The sequence below is a fragment of the Diceros bicornis genome, chromosome 8 (assembly GCF_020826845.1).
Source record: "Diceros bicornis minor isolate mBicDic1 chromosome 8, mDicBic1.mat.cur, whole genome shotgun sequence".
Lineage (NCBI taxonomy): Eukaryota > Metazoa > Chordata > Mammalia > Perissodactyla > Rhinocerotidae > Diceros > Diceros bicornis.
This window is the reverse complement of record NC_080747.1, coordinates 72,600,543-72,620,443: the sequence shown is the minus strand read 5'-3', so window position 1 is coordinate 72,620,443 and position 19,901 is coordinate 72,600,543. Positions and strand designations below refer to the sequence as shown.

General features: G+C 39.9%; 1 protein-coding gene across 9 annotated transcripts in view; it reads right to left on the bottom strand.

Annotated features, from left to right (window-relative positions):
• Positions 1 to 19,901, bottom strand: part of HERC3 (HECT and RLD domain containing E3 ubiquitin protein ligase 3) — a 103,067-nt gene that overhangs the window by 31,748 nt on the left and 51,418 nt on the right. For 6 of the 9 annotated variants that reach the window (XM_058547495.1, XM_058547493.1, XM_058547491.1 and 3 more), the window contains 7 exons: positions 18,530 to 18,606; positions 13,699 to 13,823; positions 12,040 to 12,099; positions 9,039 to 9,150; positions 8,432 to 8,621; positions 6,480 to 6,643; positions 6,235 to 6,348 (listed from right to left, as the gene is read on the bottom strand). In XM_058547495.1, the coding sequence (XP_058403478.1) occupies positions 6,235 to 6,348; positions 6,480 to 6,643; positions 8,432 to 8,621; positions 9,039 to 9,150; positions 12,040 to 12,099; positions 13,699 to 13,823; positions 18,530 to 18,606 (842 nt within the window). Of the gene's footprint in view, positions 1 to 1,803; positions 2,068 to 6,234; positions 6,349 to 6,479; positions 6,644 to 8,431; positions 8,622 to 9,038; positions 9,151 to 12,039; positions 12,100 to 13,698; positions 13,824 to 18,529; positions 18,607 to 19,218; positions 19,349 to 19,901 lie in introns of those variants that run through there. The other 3 variants (XM_058547496.1, XM_058547497.1, XR_009221010.1) reach the window with 3 other exon arrangements.

The following is a 19,901-nucleotide window of genomic DNA, read 5'->3' as shown; positions in this document are numbered from 1 at the left end:
AAGCACCTTTACAAGCCATTTCACTAACTCCATAATTCACAGCACTAATAGAATTCTCTTCTATAAGAAATCTAATTCCAAAACAGGAGCCTTACAATCTTTACTTCAGAGACGAATTTGTTCGGTTCAAGTGGATAATACAAATCACATCTTATGTGTCAGCATGTTCCATCTCTTCCCTACACACACAGGTTGTTGCTCTCAGGAGAAACCACATATTTGGAAAGCTGTCTCTGACTCAGCACTTGGACCAGTGCATGGCCTACGGAAGACACTCCCTCAATAGTGAATGAAATCTGAATAAACTTTAGAAGATGGGAATAACTGTAAATAAAAATAATCACAAACATATCTAAGAGGCATGTTACAGTTTCATTTATCAGGAAAAAAAAGGAAATCGCTTCTGAAAGTTTTGTTATATAAGAAATATTATTCATTAACTTAATAAAACAAACAAAAAAAATCAACAATATAGATCATGTTGACCAGTAGCAATATTTCTCCAACAGAAAACTGGATTTATTCTCAGAGATCTGAGAGTACTCTATGGATTTTTTTTTTAATTTTGTGGGGGTTTTCAAAAATGATATCCTCAACAAAATTAATAAAAACACATTCTGAATTACCTCCTTATAATGGTGTGTTACCATATAATTTGCATTTATTTTAATGATTGCATCCGTGCCATATTATACTTAATTGCCCAAGGGTAACGAAAAAAGAAGAAAAGCAGTCTTCCTTTGCAAGTGATGCATTTGCGCCCAGGAAAAAAGGCCAGCACAGTCCTGGCTCGCTGCATGAATGAAGGTTTAATAGCAGCTGACAGGAGGAGGGAGAGCTGAGTCACCCCGGGCAGACACACGGGGAACCTGACAGCAGGCAGTCTTCATTCACAGCACAAGTGGGGTTTGGTTTCAGTAAGACACGGCGCTCTTGCTCATCATATTAAATCAATGAAGCTAATCTGCGTTTTATTGATTTTAGAGTTTTGTTTGTATTCAAATTGTAAATTTGGTTTGGTTTTATAATTGCTTAAAGGCTATATGAATAAGAAGTGTATACCAACCTCCTTTTGTGTCTGTGTACATTTCATGTAAATGAATGAAATCATTTAAAAGCAATTTTAATTAAAATCCACCCTGTTTACCCTTTAGAAAGAGGTTCCTTTAGGGATCTTGGAACATTTCTCTAGACTGAGAAACTCTAATCAGAGAAACAATTCCATCCAGTGAAATAAAGTATGAAATCACGCACATACAACCCAGCCTAATATGACTCATTCTCATGCCAACATATCTAATTACTTTGAATTTAGGAATTGAAATCACTAAAATAAAAACACACACACCATAAAACAGCACTCCACAAAGTTATCTTCTAATCCAGGTACCTATGAGCATCCTGGGGAAGTGGGTTTAAAACTGGTGCCAATATTCAGAATTTTCTCATCTTCTCAGAAGAGATTTTATTCTAAGCATTATTTACTCATTCTCAAGGGAAAAGAAAGATCTTTAATGTGTGTTGATCTACAAAGCAAGACAAAGTTTTGAACACATCAAATGTAAAAGTCACTGTCAGAGGAGTAATAAGAGTGACGGTAAAAACGTTGCTGGCATTACAGTGTCCCAGTATACCAAGTATTTTCAAATACTGGTATTTTGCTTGGTGCAATACAGTTCTTTCAGACATCAGTCAGCAGCTGTGTCTGTATTTCTTGGCTCTCACCGGTACCACTCCAGTTCTCTGACTCTCCCAGCACACTCTCCCTGCAAGCTCCCCCACAAGCCCTCCCAGCCCCCCTTTAACACCCTTCTGCAGCTCCTAGTCCCTCCCAGCGCCCCTTGCCTGACCCCTCCCCACTCCCTGAAAGAGCCCCGTTTTGGAGGTAGGCTGATCTCTCTTTCAGAGAAGGAGAGGAGTTAAACTGAGGGCAGGGTCACTATCCTCTCAGTTGGGTGGGATGGCTGGAAGAAAATCCAAAACTGCTTCAGTTAGGAACCAGAGCCAAGGCCAGAGTACTGGTGGTCCAGAAGACGTCTCCCTCAAGGGAGGACTGTGGTGCCAGCTCTAAGGAAGGCAGAGGAGGGAAGGGTATTCTGTCAAAAGGAGCAGCAGACCTATATGAAGGTCTGTATATACATTTATAAATTTTTTGTAAGTCTATGAGTTTTTGTATTTGAAATATAATAATTTCACTAATTTTTATTTTGTGAATGCTGAATATTTGAGAAATGGTATTAGTACTGGCATTTCCATATTATGTGAAATAAATACTGAAACAGCAGTGTTATGATTTTGCTCCACGACTGCTCTCCCTAACCTAGAAGGATGCATATGAACTGATAAGATATTCGATCCCCTCCAGAAAGGCTGTTTGTCCTGGGCCATCCATTCCTCAAAAACGAGTCTAACAAACAAACTAGCCAAGTACTGGTGGATCACATTTCAAATGTTCCTGCTGGAAGTGGGTTGCACTGTGACCTCAGTTCGTTTTTTAAAGTACGTGGAATAGAAGCAATAAATAAGTACATGGTACAGAACTGGAGAATTGGGAATTTTTTTTTTAATTCCAAGTCACCGCTTCCTAACTGTGGCTGTGACTGGGGGACAGGAGGCACTGCACGAAGACCTGCAGTGTGAGGAGGAAACACAGGTGCCTCTGCCTTAGGGCCTGCCTGCCACCAGGGGTTCCTGTACCCACCGTGGGCAAATCCGGCTCCCCAGCACCAGTGGATGCTGAGGCAGAAACAGCCATCATGTCTCACCTGTGCACAATACTGGTACCTGGAGCCAAAACACTGCCCCGTGTGACACATACAACAGGATGTGAAGGTGACTCTAGTGTGTATTTCTGAAGCATTTACTTTGTGTCACTGACTTTCTCGCTTGTGCTGACCTCTACGGGAGCCCACGAAGTCACTCATTCTATGTGCTATTTGGTTCTCAAGTACAGATGATGACAGTTTATTAACTGAAGTAAACAAGCCGCTACCACCTCTTCTTTAAAATGATAAAAATCAGCCACTTTAGAACGCTCTTTTTGTGCTCCACAGCCCTTTGCACACACGTGTTAGATCCCTTGGTAATCCCTTTTTCACTGCTGCCTCTGCTCTGAACACCCACAGAGGCAGCCACCATGTCCCACACACGTCTCCATCCCCAGTGACTCACAGGCACGTGACATACATTAAGTGCCCAAGAACTGCTTGGTGAAAAATAGTTACGAGGGCTTATTATATACCAGGCACTTATACCAGGTACTCTGCCAAGTAAGACCTGACCATGCTTTCTCCTATTTAATTCTCACAATACTGTTATAATTCTCATTTACAAATGAGGATGCTAGGCCTATAGAAATTAAGCGACTTGCCTGAGGTCACACAGCTAGTAGGCCAGAGTTGAGATTTGAACCCAGTTCTTTTGTGACTAGAGCATGTGCTCTGAACTATACGCTATACTGCCTCAGCTACTACCAAGCTAAAAAATTTAACACCTAAAAATCCATTTATTGTAGTATATATATACAATGGAATATTATTCAGCCATAAAAAGAAGAAAATCCTGCCATTTGCAACAACACAGGTGTACCTAAAGGGCATTATGATAAGTGAAAAAGCCAGACAGAAAAAGACAAGTAACATATGGTATCACTTATATGTAATATCTACCAAAAATTAAAAAAACGCCAATCTCATAGAAACAGAGAAAATGATGGTTACGGGGGGGGGGGGGCGGGGGAGGGTGAGTGAATGGGGAGATGAAGGTCAAAGGATACAAACTTTCAGTTATAAGATGGATGAATAAGTTCTGAGGATCTAATGTGCAGTATGGTGACTATAGTTAATATGGTACTATATACTTGAAATATGCTGAGAGGAGATCTTCAGCTCTGTCATCACACACACAAAAATGAGTTAACTATATGAGGTGATAACTGTTATGTGATAACTACATGTTAACTGACTTGATCTTGGTAATCATTTCCCAACATATATGTATATCAAATCATCACACTGTACACTTTAAATATATACAATTTTGTTAATTATTCCTCAATAAAGCCGGGGAAAATGTTCATCACTATCATTTAAAAGTGGTTAAACTTATATATGAAATATATTTAGTATTTTAGGTTAAAATCCAAGATATCAAAAAATTTAAACTTCAATTTCTAATAGTATTGTACCTTACACAACAGAAAAAATTCCACAGAAATCACAAAAGGTCACACAGTAATTTCACCTAATTTTCTATCTTTCTATAATAACTACCTTAATTACTGAAGAGGAGATGAGCACCTGGTATTCAAGGCCTCTATTTGTTTATCAAATGTTAAGAGAAAGAAACTATTAAAAAATTGTAAAAGTTGCTCACTTAAACACCTCCATTCAGAGACTACAAATCATGATAATCTAGACTTTAACATCCACGACTTCTTTTTCAAAGTCAAAAAGAATTAGAGTTCATTAGAATTATTTTATTCAGCATCAAGTTGCAGAAAGGGTAGATCAGAAGTCAGAAGAACTGGCTTTTATAGCTAATTGAATTGGTGGAAAAATTGTTTCACTTCCCTGGGCCTCCATTTCCTCACCTAGAAACAAAGCAGTTGGCCTAAATAATTCATTAGGCTTATTTCAACTCTTAACATTTTATTATTCAATGAATAATTATTCACAAGTTGAAGAAACAGAAAAGCTTATCTTTTAACAATTTCTAAATCAGCACGTGAAAGCAGAGTTCATCACTAGCCTCTATGTTACATTTCCCATGTAAACCCATTTAGAAGACCCTAATCCATTTTTTTTTTTAAAGATTTTATTTATTTATTTTTTTCCCCCAAAGCCCCAGTACATAGTTGTATGTCATAGCTGCACATCCTTCTAGTTGCTGTATGTGGGACGCGGCCCCAGCATGGCCGGAGAAGCGGTGCGTCGGTGTGCGCCCGGGATCCAAACCCGGGCCGCCAGCAGCGGAGCGCGCGCACTTAACCGCTAAGCCATGGGGCCGGCCCGACCCTAATCCATTTTTACTGAAAAGTATTTTGTTTTTTCAGGGTAATCATAAAATCTTATTAAAAATACAACATTGCTCTATTACTTGACAAAGAAAACAATCTTGCTCAGTTGAATAAACCTATTTCAATGCCTTGCTTTTGGAGAACACTACTGACCTCCAAAAACCATACAGGGAAAATATTGCCTAAATGTTGGTGACGAATCTGTTAAACAGGCAAAGACTCACCTTGAATCTATCTGCTGCACATGGCTTCACTAAATACAATAAGCAAATCATCATTCTGTTTTCTAACATAACTCAAATATTCATGCACTACACAGATAGGGGATCCTAAAAAAGCCTCTCAGGTATCCCACACCAGTCTGCAATCAAACTGGGCAGTTCTTGCCAAGTCAAGGGAGGCAGGTAGGAATCCACAGTCCCTTGGACGACATGAGTAATATACAGGTAGAGCTAGGTGAGGAGTACGTGACATTGTCACACACATAATCCTAAGTCAGAGGTGGCCTGCATGGTTCAGGCAGCTGACGGAAGACGACTGAAGCAGGCTCGCCTTTGGAAGAAGATAATTAGCAAATGATCATTTCCTCAATGTCCAAATCAAGCCACAGCGGGGACTGTGGCTTACCCGCGCCTCATCTACAGAGCCACTCTTGAACGCCAGCCAATGGATGCCATCTGGGAGGACAGGTCATGTGGCCAGATATTCCAAGTTGCAAGAAAAGCTAGACATTCATTTTCTGTCTTGACTTGTTTTGTGGTAAAAGACACATAACAAAGTTTACCATCTTTACCATTTTTAAGTATACAGTTCAGTAGTAGTATTCATATTATTGTGCAATGGATCTCCAGAACTTTTTCATCTTGCAAAACTGAAACTCTATACCCATTAAACAATAAGTCCCCATTTCCCCTCCCTTAGACTCTAGCACCCATTATTCTACTTTCTCTATGAGTTCAACTACTCCAGATACCTTGATTTTTGTAATGTTGACAACTAACTAACATTTACACCATTCTGAGTGACTCCTTATGACTATTTATGATTACTCAAAGTACCTCAGAGTTTCAAGAATGCAAAAGCCAGTGGATAAAACAGCCGTGACGCTAACAGTAAAGTCAAGGACAAATGACAGGGCTCAGATGTGCTTTTCTTGTCCTTATTTGTACTCGGAGAAAAGACTGAAGCTTTAAGATATGCTTTACATGAAATCTTACCATGCCTGCTTGATGCAAGAACCACATGAGGTAGTCTTCCTGAATGTCCACGAGACTGGAAATCTCAGGAATGTAAAATGTGTCATATTCCACATGCTTCACTTTAAGGTTTACCTGATGAAGAACAAAATAAGGACAACTAAAACCCAGACAACTGGAAAATGCTTCCCACAGAATGCCTCAGTAGGACATTTGACGCTGGCATCCATTCACTCCCCTCCCCATGGGCCCCTCTCTACCCTCACCTTATATAACTTCTCCAAGAGCTTGAGAGCTGCTGTAATGTAATTGTTAAACAGCGCAGGAATTAAGAATGTCTTTCTTCCCCTCAGTAGATAAACGACTGCGCCTTTATAGAGGTTTACCAGCTTCATGAAATATTTGGGGCACACCTGAGACCACCAGTTATCTTTAGAAAGAAAGAAGAGACATATTTCAATACACAGTCTTGAACAAGTATTGATGTCTTCTGCCTACTAGCTAAAAACCGCTCCCAGCTAGAAGATGAACATTAGTCTAAAATACAGTTTCTCAAAACTGACTAGAAAGGATTCCATTAAAGCACTTCTGGAGAGAGCAGCAGCTGTACAAGAATCCCTGGAGCTTTTCTGCAAAGCTTGATCTGCTATTTTTCCGAAAGCCTCATTCAGAAGACTAATCTAAAAGTTCAATTCCAAGGGGACATGTGGACAAGATGCTAAGGCACATATTTTGGGCAGGAACATTCCTGTATCCTTGTCTTTTCAGCCCTCTTCTCAGCCACCACCTAAATCCTGTATCAGGGATGCAGAGGACCACATGCCCCAGAAGCAGCACCAATGTCAACTATTCCTTCCCTTCAAGAGGCATAATTAGTTGAAAAACTACTATTTCTGTTTCTTACCAAACAATGCTTTCTCATAACCAGACAAGAAGACTTGGCTTCTACTTGGTCAGAAATAAATTCAGCCATACTAAAATATCTAAAAAATGAAATAATACAATGCCTGAGATTTTTAAATATATTTCAGCAAAAATAAAAAGGTGGTGGTAGGGGGAATACAGAAACAAAAAGGGAAAAATACTGATAATCATGAATTTGTGTGATGGGTACCTGTGGTGTTCTCTTTACTCTGAGATATTCTTTTAAATCTAAATTTCTATAATTAGAAGTTAAAAACAAATTAAGTGTAAAACTGAACAATTTTGACTTCTTTGTGCTAGCCTACCTGGAGAAAATAAAAGTTAAAAACCCCAAAACCTACAAGTCAGGTAATATTCCTCCAGAAACTGTCATCTCTCTACCTCACAGTCTATTAGACTACGCGAGAAAATACACTGCAAAGGGCTTTTGATCTTAAAAAAAAAAAATTAAGGACTAACATATTACTAGTGCTTTCATTATTATTTCTGTTTTTATATCTTCTACAAAGGTGGAAGCAATATGGGAAAACCAGTACTCCATCCTTAGGAACACAGGTCTCTTTACTCATGGGGAGACCACACTCAAGTAACATCCTACTCCACATGGAACGCAGAAGTTACTGAGTTGCAATGAACACCTAAAAAAAATTTACCAGGGGGAAAAAAAAGGAAAAAGCCAGGTGACAGATTTTCTGCACTTGATTAATAAAAACATCTCAGGCGCTATTCCCATGAGAGACACTCTCCAATTCACTGAGGAACGGAAGGTTCTTATCTCAGCAAAGTGTCCGTAGCCTGCAAAAATCAGTGTGGACTCAACTGTCCTAAAAAAGAAAAACAAAACAAACATTTGGTAAGTCTCCACTAGGTCATTTTCTTCCTCTCCTTTTTTGGAGGCCTGCGTATCACCAAAACTGTTCATTTCACTCCCACCCCCTATATTAGGTATAGGAGAAAGAGCAACAGATGGACACTAATTTTTAAGGCACTATTAACTACTAGCAAGTGTAGGAGGAGAAAAAATAGATTAAAGTCAGATAACCTATCTTTGTGAATATTTCAAAATCAAGATTAGTCTGGCATGAATCATTTCAAATAACCTAAATAATGGTTCAATTTGTTCAAACTGCAAATACGTGTAGTTAGAAATTAACGGCAAAGAAAAGAAGGTTTAAATGTTAAGGATATTAAATGACAACAAATAGATTCTTGGATCTCAATCTACCCAGAGCCAGTGGTCACACCAATAAAATGAAAAGCACAAAACCACTGGTATTGAGTTCAGCACATTCACCTAATACTTTGCTAGGGTTTGTATCCAGCCGCAGAATGGCCATAGCCAGGGGAATAGTCAACGTTATGTAATACTTGGAATCCTGGAGCAGGGGAAATTCAGGAAGTATTAAATAGATTCTCATTGCTTCAACATCTGGTGGTGAACTCGACAACTGAGGAATCAGGCAACTTTCAAAGCTGTTTAAGATCTGTATGAGAGAAAAGAGTATTGAGCAATTCAAACACACCTGACATGTAGTTACCTCATCTCTAAATTCATAAGCTATCAACAGACTCTCAGCTGTCATTCACTCAGTATGCACTGAGGACCTACTAGGAGCCAGGCACTGGTCTAGGTGCTCAGGATTCACTGGTGACAAGAAAAGCCAGAGACCCCTGCCCGTGCAGACCTCACATTCTGGAGGGGCATTTCCTTAGAAAGATTTACACCAAAGAGAAAGCTAAAGGCAGATCAAAGCCCCAAAGTGAATATTTTACAGAGCTAAGATTCATACAAGACTTTTGCTTTTTTATCTTACTCTTTTTCTTCTCTTGAAAGTTGAATTATTGAATGCAATGCAAAAATGCATTCTTAGGCATGCACTTTGTAAGTGTAAAGAACATACCTGTTCTAGAATCATGGAGTGCTGAGAATTCATTAACTTCTCAAATAACACTCGAGTTGAGTTCAGGTCAATCCCAGGGATTTTGGGACTTGTTTTAAAATGTTCATCAATTCTAAACAAACAAAAACAGAAAAGTGTGTAATAAAAGAAAAACCAAGCAAACATGCTGATAGGAATTATAAAGAGGTAAACAAAAGCTTTTATCCATACTGATCAGATTTAAATTTGACCTGGCAGACACAATGCACAAAAATACTACACTGTGGGAAAGCCCAACAGAATAAACCTGCCTGGAATCTCTTTCTTAAGATATTCTTTAAAAAGTCATATCTTTTTTCCTTCAAGTCAAAGTACAAGGATCATCAGGTCAATCTGAGGCGGTCCTGAAGTTTATAAGCAGGGTGTTATTTCCCTGATGTATTCTTGTGTTTTTGCCTTTTTCTGTACTTGTGGGACACTGAACTAGATGCAGAGGCTGTGCCTGGAAACAAAAGACATCCTCTCTGCAAACTCGCCCACTCATCAACAAATGACAAGTAGAACCTCCTTGTTTAAAGCCTTTCCTAAGAAAGTATTTATAATAAAAATCAGATCTACAACAAATGCAAAGCTAACGTCTTAGTTAACACAAGGATACACTTACATTCACCCAAGGACTAACTTTACTGCTACTGTTTTTAACTTCCTAGCAACCAATCATTTTTCTAACCTTAAATAAAGTCTCAGCCTTTTAGAGACTTACAGAATCTCTCTTTTAAATTCCCACTCTTGAACATACCACATCTATTAATTAAAAACAAACTATTTGGAAAACAGGCCTCTGTTTATGAGTAATGGACATATTCAGATAGTTTAACATCATTTGACAGCAGTGTTATAATTTATAAAAACATAAGAAGAGTTTCTAACATCTTTTTAGAAATCATAATTATACATATCGGAACCTAAATGGTCAAATCAAGAGATGCTTGGGTTTTGTTGGGTCTTTCGTTGTTGTTGTTCTAAAAATAAATCTGCCCAAAACAGAAATTAATTCTGGTGTCCCATATGTAACCTTCCATATATTTAGAGGTACTTTCTACTATGCTGTTAAGAAAATACAGGGCCGGCCCCGTGGCTTAGCGGTTAAGTGTGCGCGCTCCGCTACTGGCAGCCCGGGTTCGGATCCCGGGGCGCACTGACACACCACTTCTCCGACCATGCTGAGGCCGCGTCCCACATACAGCAACCAGAAGGATGTGCAACTATAACATACAACTATCTACTGGGGTTTTGGGGGGAAAAAAAGGAGGAGGAGTGGCAATAGATATTAGCGTGGAGCCAGTCTTCCTCAGCAAAAAGAGGAGGATTAGCATGGATGTTAGCTCAGGGCTGATCTTCCTCACAAAAAAAAGAAAAAAAGAAAATACAAAATACTTGATCTATATGTATTTATTGCTTTGTAAAACTACTCTTCATTTTAATTGGTTTCCTGTGATACATTCTGCATAAGCTAGAGGAGCAGGACTCCTAAAATAGCACAGCTGTCAGTTAAAATAAAAAAGGCTTTGGGGCCAGCCCAGTGGTGTAGTGGTTAAGTTCACACACTCCGCTTCGGAGGCCCAGGGTTCGCAGGTTCAAATCCCAGGCGCGGAACCATGCACTGCTTATCAAGCCATGCTATGGCAGGCATCCCACATATAAAGTAGAGGAAGATGGGCACAGATGTTAGCCCAGGGCCAATCTTCCTCAGTAAAAAGAGGAAGACTGGCAATGGATGTTAGCTCAGGGCTAGTCTTCCTCACCAAAACAAAACAAAACAAAAAAGGCTTTACCCACAACTCCATGGCATCCATGATACTAAGGATGGATAACCTAAAAGATCTGGCCAAGAGCCATTCCCAACTTTCATAAAAGCTTGTCCTCCTAGAACAAGGTTTCTCCATCTTGGGACTATTGGCATTTGGAGCCAGATAACTCTTTGTTGGGTGAGTGGGACTGTGAGATGCTCAGCAGCATCCCTGGCTCTTACCCATTAGATGCCAGTAGTACACCCTCTCCCACTGTAACAATCAAAAATGTAACAAGATATTGCCAAATGTCCCCTGGGAAGCAAAATCACCCAGTTAAGAACCACTGTTCTAAAAGACTAATATCAGCACAATCCAGAATCTTTTTCCCTAAAGGAAAAGGCTATGCACTGAATCTGAAATGAATTGGATGAGTTCATTCCAGCTGCCCTAATGATAAAAGTAACTGACTTTGCAATCTCTAACTGTAACTGAAGAGCATTTCTGAAGTGATCTCTTGCAACCCAGTTAGAGACATAGATTTTTTGGGGGGGTTGGGGGGGATTCCCACACAGAACTGAAGTCTAAGTCATTAGCCTGGGTACTGGCAGAAAAGGACTGAGAGACGGTCAAGACTTGAGATCACCAAAGATCAAATCCCATGACGAGACCCTTCTGCTGCATCAGGTTCCTAAGGGGGGTTTCTGGAGAAGAGATGAGGCCAATCAAAGAAACACTCTATTCACCTGGGAGTTCAGCCCAAATGTCATTTCCTGGTGAGTGGTTAGATGTGAGTCCAAGGAGCCCCTGAAGCCTCCTTGGAACGTCCCCCTAAGCTCACTCTTCTTGAGAAAAGAAAAAACTATGGGAAACCAAACCAAAGAATCCAAGGAGATTATTTTAAAAATTAAAACTTTAAGAACAAACACTGTACACGCGGTGGGGGTAACATTTTAGAATACCCTGAAAAATCTTACTTTTCATTACACCAACTCTTTCTGAGATAGGCTCTCTCTTTTGTAATCTGCTTCTCTGCTGACCAGGCATGAATCAGCCTTGTCCTTCCTTATGTCCTCTCACTCATCATTATTAGACATTCCAATTTTGGCACAAATCATCAGCTTATCCACTGAATTAAGTAAGGCCAACCACCAAAGAGAGCAGAAGTGGTTTACAGCCTTTGCTAAGTATCTGCATCATATGTGAGTATTTTTTAAGACTAAGTCACTTACTTTTTTTCAAGAAAACTTCCATTCCAACAGGCTGCAGAAGATAATATCTGAACAACACCACTGCTCAGAAAGAAAAAAAGAGGGAAAACTTTAGTAATTACAAATAAATGGTTATTTAATCGTCTGCAATAGATGAGTCATCGATTCCAGGGCTTCACTAATAGTGGCTCTTGCTTAGCCAGGTGAAGCCCTGGACAATGCACATGCTTTAGGGAAACACTGTCACATCTCAAAACGGACAAGAATTTAAGTTTTCCATAAGTCATGTTAAAATAAAAAGAGCAGCAAAGCTACCAAAAGAAAAACTACTGCTCCCGATAATGACCTTGAACCCTCTTCTACCACCAACCATCTAAGACACGCCCCACCTCATCTCCACACACAAACACAAAATAAAACCAAAAAAGAGAAGCTGAGCTGTTATGCACCAAACACACAAAGCATCTTCGCAAATTAATAAGTGAATAACCACTTCCTTCTATTTTGTTTCCTCTGAGAAAGAAACTAAAAATAAGTGAAATGAGTGTTTATTCCTATTATCTAGATTACACACGTTCTGGGAAAATAGCTAGTTTCCGAGGACTCAGAGTGAAATTGCATGTCAGGAACCCCAGACCCTCTCATTTAGTATAACGACCAGGGAAGGAATAAACAAATGCATGGTTGAGGAGGGGATCGCAGTGACTTCTGTTCATGATAGAATCTGGGTCAGGAAAGATCTTCAGAGATGATTTCTTCCCTACCTTCGTTTTATAAAAAGAAAATTGAGAACCAGTAAAGTGTCAAGGTCCCAGCAAAGTGAGTCTATAGTCCCCCCAGCCCTCCTGTGGTGAGTCTCGTCCCCTTCCCTGGCCCCTGCCACCTTTCAGCCTGAACTCCTCCGCAGAGCCACCCAAAGCTTAGCGGGACTCTGAGGACCACCATGGAGGTGCTCTAGGGCATTCCCAATGATCCCTCACTCAGAAAGTTGCTACCTGGTGTGCCCAAAGTTTAGGGCCCTGGGCATTTGCCCCATTACAACCTATATCATAAAGCAAGATGTATTATATACATTTCTGGGAACGACCACCATGTAGCACAGAGCATGATTCATTCATTCCCAAGAGTTAGACTCTGCAGAAAAATGGAAATGCTGAGGAAAGCCACTAAAATGTGAAAAATGCACAGGAAAAAATTCTCCTTTAAGAATATAATAAACTTGATAAAAGGCCTAAATCCATTTTACTATACTTTTTTCTCTTCTTGACACTGAATTACCATCTCAACTAATCATATTGAATGTGACAGTGCTAGAAATTATTCAGATTAGGTAAACTGCCTGCGATGTGGGATGCACTGGGACGTGCACATGCAGAAACTCCTAGGGTTAAACACTAACTGGGCTTTCTGAGCAGAAGGGCCACTCAGGCCTCGTCAGTCAGGAGCTCTAGGGTCTGAACAAGGCAGGCTGAGGAACCCACTCTGTGAGAGAATGGGGGAACAATCTATGTCATTTGGGGCTGAGGGCATCAAACCCTGAATAAATGTGTGCAAAACAATGATTCCCTAAAATGTAAACCTCCATTTATATTCACACTCTCAACTTAGCTAGAACATCACTTAGCTAGAAAGTTCCAATACACTTGGGAAAAAATAAAAGGAAAATAAGCAACCACATACTTGATTGTATTTGCATTGTTGTGTTCTGAGAGTTTTTGTCTCCAAACTGCTATGGTTTCATCGTTTATTAAACTGGTATAATGTGCTTGGTTCATCATCCTGAAGTCAACAGCAGGAGAAGAATTCTGGAGGTTTAAATAGAACAGTAAAAAAGAGAAATTACATAATGGCATGGATCTTTTCTGCTCTCCTTCTCCCCACATAGCTCCACTTTGTGTTTCTCTTGCGTACAGGAGCTGGGGTGCCCAGATCACCCCTTCAGAATGGAGGCACTCACTCTCCCAGCTGCTGAGAGTATAAGCCCGGGCAGCACCCAGCTGGGCTGCTCTCCAGGAACTGCACTCGGTTGCTGGCTCACTCCCCACTCAAATCCAGTGGCAGGTCGAGGTGTGGCCCAAAGGCCCAGCCCCTCGTCTCCACTCAGGACTGGCTGAAGGGTCATCCCAACTTCAGAGCTCCCAGGAGACTGGCTGAGGCCTCTGTTACCCTGAACTGCAGTTCAACTTCTCCTTCTGCCCAATCCTGTCTCCTTCATTCCTAAGTAGATGTTGTTCTAGAGTGCACTCCTCTCAAAAATTAATCTCAGTCTCAGAGCATTTCCCAGAGAAACCAACCCAATACAACTTTTCTAGACTTCTCTCCTCTCTGCTTCGAATCACCATAACATCAAGGCTTTTAAAGTACTAATCATTTGTCATAACTGTTCACCAAACTCCAACAAAAAGTATCATAAAAAGTCAGAGTTCAGTTATAATCTATAACACAATCTGAAATTAATTTATGAAAACTTAACACCTCTTAATTTCTTGCACTAAGTATAAAGCTATAAATTTGTAAGAAAGGTAACAAAAAGGACATGTCAATGATGGCCTTGAAAACTCCAAATGTTGCCTGGCACTGTACATCCTTTATTCAGTGAGATTAAAAAAACAATATAAGCAATTTTATTTTCTATAATTGCTCTTTTTCAACTTATTTTCCCCAAATCCTGTTCTTGATCCAGAACTAAGAAACAAGTTCAAAGTGCTTTATATCTCCTACACTTGACACTAGAAAAGAGGAAAAAACTAATATTAAAGCATTCATTGGGTGATCATTTTTTTCTCCTTTGTATCTACACAGAAAAAGACAACTTTCAAATTTTCTTGGTTACTTTCCCATGGTTATGAGTTAAGATATCACTATAAGGGGAAAGGAGGAGGGCATGCAACAAATCAGAAATGTGTATGTGGGGGTCAGAATTTGCCACCCCAAAATGTGTCTCTTTGACTTGACTATTTTTAAGAACAAAAGACTCTGAAAGAAACTTTGACCTTCCCCCAACTGCCTAAAAGAATTTAAGTCAGAAGGCCTGTTCCAGGAAGGAGCTAACACCATAAGACAACTATAGTATAATATAAACTAGGTGTGGTAGACAGGGAGGAAGCTAGCAATGGCCTTGTGTGTGTGTGTGTGTGAGGAAGATCAGGCCTGAACTAACATCTGTTACCAATCCTCCTCTTTTTGCTGAGGAAGACTGGCCCTGAGCTAACATCCATGCCCACCTTCCTCAACTTTATATGGGACACCGCCACAGCATGGCTTCACCAGGCCAGCCCCTAGCAATGGCCTTTTAATCAATGTCCTCTCCACCTTTCATTGTCTTTGCAAGGCATGGTCAACATTTGTCTATCACATTTTCTTTTCCATCTCCATCTAAATTGCCTTCCTCCTCTCCAAAGTCCCAAACCACTACCCCAACATCCTCCTTTGTCCTTAGCTGAAGATGATATTTAAGGTAGTGGCTTCTGCCATTTTGGCGAGTTACTCAGTTTTCCTGCGTTTCTCCCATGTATACATGTTATTAAACTTTGTTTGATTTTCTCCCATTATTCTGCCTCATATCAATTAAATTCTCAGACCAGCCAGAAAGACCTAGAGGGTAGAGGAATAGTTCTTCCTCCCCTACACTTGCCAAGGGTTTTGATCATTTAGTTCTTAATAATTATTTTATTAAAAGGGCCACAGACATCTATTGAGAGAACAAAAGTCCTCTTGAATTACATAGAGAAAAATCTTAAGACAAAGTGGACATTTGAGCACACACAAACAAGACTGCCTCTCCACCCTGGTCTTAAAACTACTGTTGTTACATAAATTTTAATTAGTTCCCCCATTCAAAGGGGTAGCTGAACAAAGACTCTAACACATACTTAAAATATAAACATGGAACTATTTTCTCATTTTCATTGCATGTCCAATAAACCAGATGCCTTGGATGAAGTATAATCTCAGAATCACTTACAGACTCAAGAAAAAGCATCAGTTTTCCCTGCCTTCTAATTACATAGAGGCCAAAAAGAAAAAAATGGTCTAGGTCAGTGTTTCTCAACTTTGGCTGCACTTTGGATCACCAGAGCTTTCAAAACTCCCGACAACCAAGTCACACTCTAGACCAATTAAATCAGAATCTCTAGAGGCATCAGTCTTTTAAAGCCCCTAGGAGATTTCATTGGGCAACCACAGGTGAGAATAACTGTTCTTGGAAAAAGAGGATTACATCACCTAGCAGGCCTTGAGACAGGCAGGCAGATATACACACACACACACACACACACACACACACACTCACGCGCTCTCTCTCTCTCTCTCTCTTTCTGTCAATCCCAACCACATCGTCTCTTCAATCCAATCCAGGGAACAAGACGAAAGAAAAAAGAGAGACTACAATTAACACTCACTCAATTTCAATTGCCAGGACCTAGAATTAAATGCAGCAAAGGGGCATCTGAACATAACCCCTCCCTCCCTTCTTCCACCTCAGGCCTAGCATTAACGAATGAGTCAGTGTTTTATAAAAATGGGGCCTGTCACTACACAGATGCTTTTTCTCGGTTCCTTAAGTGATTCTTCAAGTGACATGTTAATGGATAAACACAAAATTTGATCAGTCTCTTTATCTAAACAAACATCTATGCTTAATGGCTTAAGCAAAAGAGTATAGGTTTAAGTTTTCAAAGGAAAGAACAGCACCTTCCTAAGTAATAACTCTCTTTTTAGTTTCTTTTTTCTTTGTTATCTTATTGATTTATTTATTTTTATTTATTTATTTATTTAGGTGAGGAAGATTAGTCCCGAGCTAACATCTGTTGCTAATCCTCCTCATTTTTTGCTGAGGAAGACTGGCCCTGAGCTAACAACCCTAGCCCATCTTCCTCTAATTCATATGGGACGCCTGTCACAGCATGGCTTGATAAGAGGTGTGTAGATCTGCACCCGGGATCCGAACCTGCGAACCCCGGGCCATGGAAGCAGAGGGCACGAACTTCACCACGACGCCACCACGCCGGCCCCCGTTATCTTACATTTTTAATGCAGACCACCGTCACCAGTGTAAACTTTAACCTGCCCCGGTTTCACTAACACTATGCTACTTTACCTCCTTCTCATCAACGTTTTGTTTGCTAGTGCTAACCGTGTTAACTACACTAAGTTTAAAATCCAACTACACATACTAGACACCATATTTATCAAAGGAAGGAAACTAAGTTTTATGCTGAATTTCACAGGAAAATTAAAGTTGGATAATATTATTCAAGTCAGTTTCTTAGGGAAGTAATGAATATTTCAAACTCCACTACTTGTGAACAAAAAGTTACTAACTGCAGAGATTCAGTGCTTTTCATACTTCACTTTATTGGCATCTTGAAGAGACACAGAATAGTTTCAGCTTTCCTCAGGATATCTCTGTGAAGTATGGAAGCTGGGCCTAAAATAGGTCTAAAGCAACAATTCTCCACCACCCAAAACGGCAGCACTAAACAGAACCTTCTCCAGGCTCCTGACCTGGAAAACATCTAACTGGCCATTTCAGCCGCCCACCTGCAGCCTCAGGCTCCACCACTACCTTGTCCTCCAAGATCAGAGAACTATGCAGACTAGAAGGCAAGAACGTGGCGTATTTAAAGATGGCAAAGTATCAGACTAACAGGGAGAGTTTCCTTGTTTCTACACTTCCTCATTTTCTTCCCAACCAATTCTGATTCCTTCATCATCACCACCAGCCCTTCCCTGCTCCTCCGGGAGAGGATGGGATCAATGCACCACACATGGTTGGTCCTCCCTAAACACTTGTTGAATAAGAGCAGGATGGGCAAGGGAAAGGAGAGGAGAGAAAGCACAGGAACAGGGGCGAGTGTCGAGGGCAGAAAACAAGTCTGTGGTGCTAATTTCAGACCAATTTCCCTTGTCCAGGAAGAGGAGAATGAATTAAAGCTCTGTGGCAGATACCTGGACTGCATTCTTTCTCCCAAAAGATACTGGAATGTCATTCCTCCTCACTCACCCACTCCAGTGATGCAGCAGACACTATGAGGGAGATTTTAGTGTAGTGTTATGAGCAGATTACAAGTAAGAAAGGATATCTGAATATTGTGGTATCTCTTATGTTTAGCATATACTCAATCACATCAAACAAGGAAACTCACTGAGTTTTCAAATACCTAGTATCTGTTGCTACTTCATGGGGAAGGAAAGAAATGGAAAGTCAAATAATGCCAAGTATGAACTTTCTAGGCCTCCTTAAATTTCTTTTGGAACAAATATAAATAATTTTAAATTATAAATTAGAACTCTATGATTAAAATACCAGGAAAATTATTGACACTTCAAGCGAGTAAAATGGAGATAACTTCTTCAAGGTTTAGTTTGCTTATTTTAATAAGAAAAAGTTGGTAAAAACAAAGAGCTGCACTGCTCTCACGTAATTATTTTTTCATGTAATTATTTATTAATGTAAATATTGGTTCATCATCATTCCACCCCCAAAATAATAGTCAAAAGAAAATTTTACCTCATATTTGGAGCAAAGTACAAAAGTTTGGTCTCCTCCGGAGAAGATCTGCTTAACGATATGATATTTAAAGCGATCTGTCAAAAAAATTTTCAACAGTATATTTTTCAATAACTAAAGTTTTTCCTTGATTCCCTTTTCTAATATTCAAAAGTGTGCTTCAGAATGGTTTCCTATCCATTTTAATTATTTCAGAAAAGAAACTTTCTTTCCTGGCTCTCTGCCCAGGACTGTTTGCTTCAATTAAAAATAAATATATAAAACAGCACCCTCCACTCTCACCCTACCTCCGCCCCGTCGCCAACGGCCAGCTAACCCTGACCTTGTTTCTAGTTGTCATTCTGTCATGCCACTGACCTGAAATTTAAAACGGTCACTACTATAAACAGTACTATATGCCTAAGAAATGTCAACATCTGAGTGTGGGGGTCCCTGGCCCCCTTCATGATGAAGAGTGGCATATAAGGACCTCCATTTCCTACTCCCTGCCTTATCTCCCATCACACTGTGTCCATGGGGACACTGTGATACAGCCACATTGCTTTTATTTCTAATACACCACACCATTTCACATCTTCAGGTCTTTTCCGTCTACCACCCCCAGTGCACACTGTGTTCTCCATGAATGGCGCCCCCTAGAGCATGACTGGAACAGCGCTCCTGGAATTAGGCAATTCTGTAGTACTCACCACTGCCCACTCCCTCATAGGCCTCTACCTGGCTAACTCCAAATCATCCTTTAAGACACAGCTCAAATTTCCTCTAACCGGAATACTCCTTGATGCCTTCCTCTGAGCTCCCACATTACCATGAAGGTTCCTAAAACCACAGCATTTACAGAATAAATTGAAATTTACCTACTTAAGTTATAAAATCATTTTGGCATTCATCCAAGCAAAAATTTATGATCACATAAGTTAGGTTGTAATTAAACTTCAAAAATTTGTGGTTTCAAATTAACCTATAAAACACAAGTTTTCAAAATTGGTATACTTCTTTAACACATGCATTCCTAGCACGAGAACAATGCCTTGGTGAAAAAGGAATTTACAAATGACAGAGAAGAGGACATGAAACCATTTTTTCACTTTTGGTAACATCACCAAAGCAAAAATCTTATTTATATTTTAAGTTCCACTACATTTTCAGATGCTCATATATTCATTCCATAAATATTTCTTGAGTGAGAAACTGGGCCAGGCCCTGCGCTATATGCTGGGTTTACAAAGAGGAAAGACTCAGTCCCTGTCCTTAAGCTTCTTATAATCCAGGAGGGGACTGAGGATGGTTATTATTAAAAAAGAAATCCTGATAAAGCTGTAGGTTTGTCACCTTATAGTCTTCAAAATCAAAATGAATTATTAAATCAAGC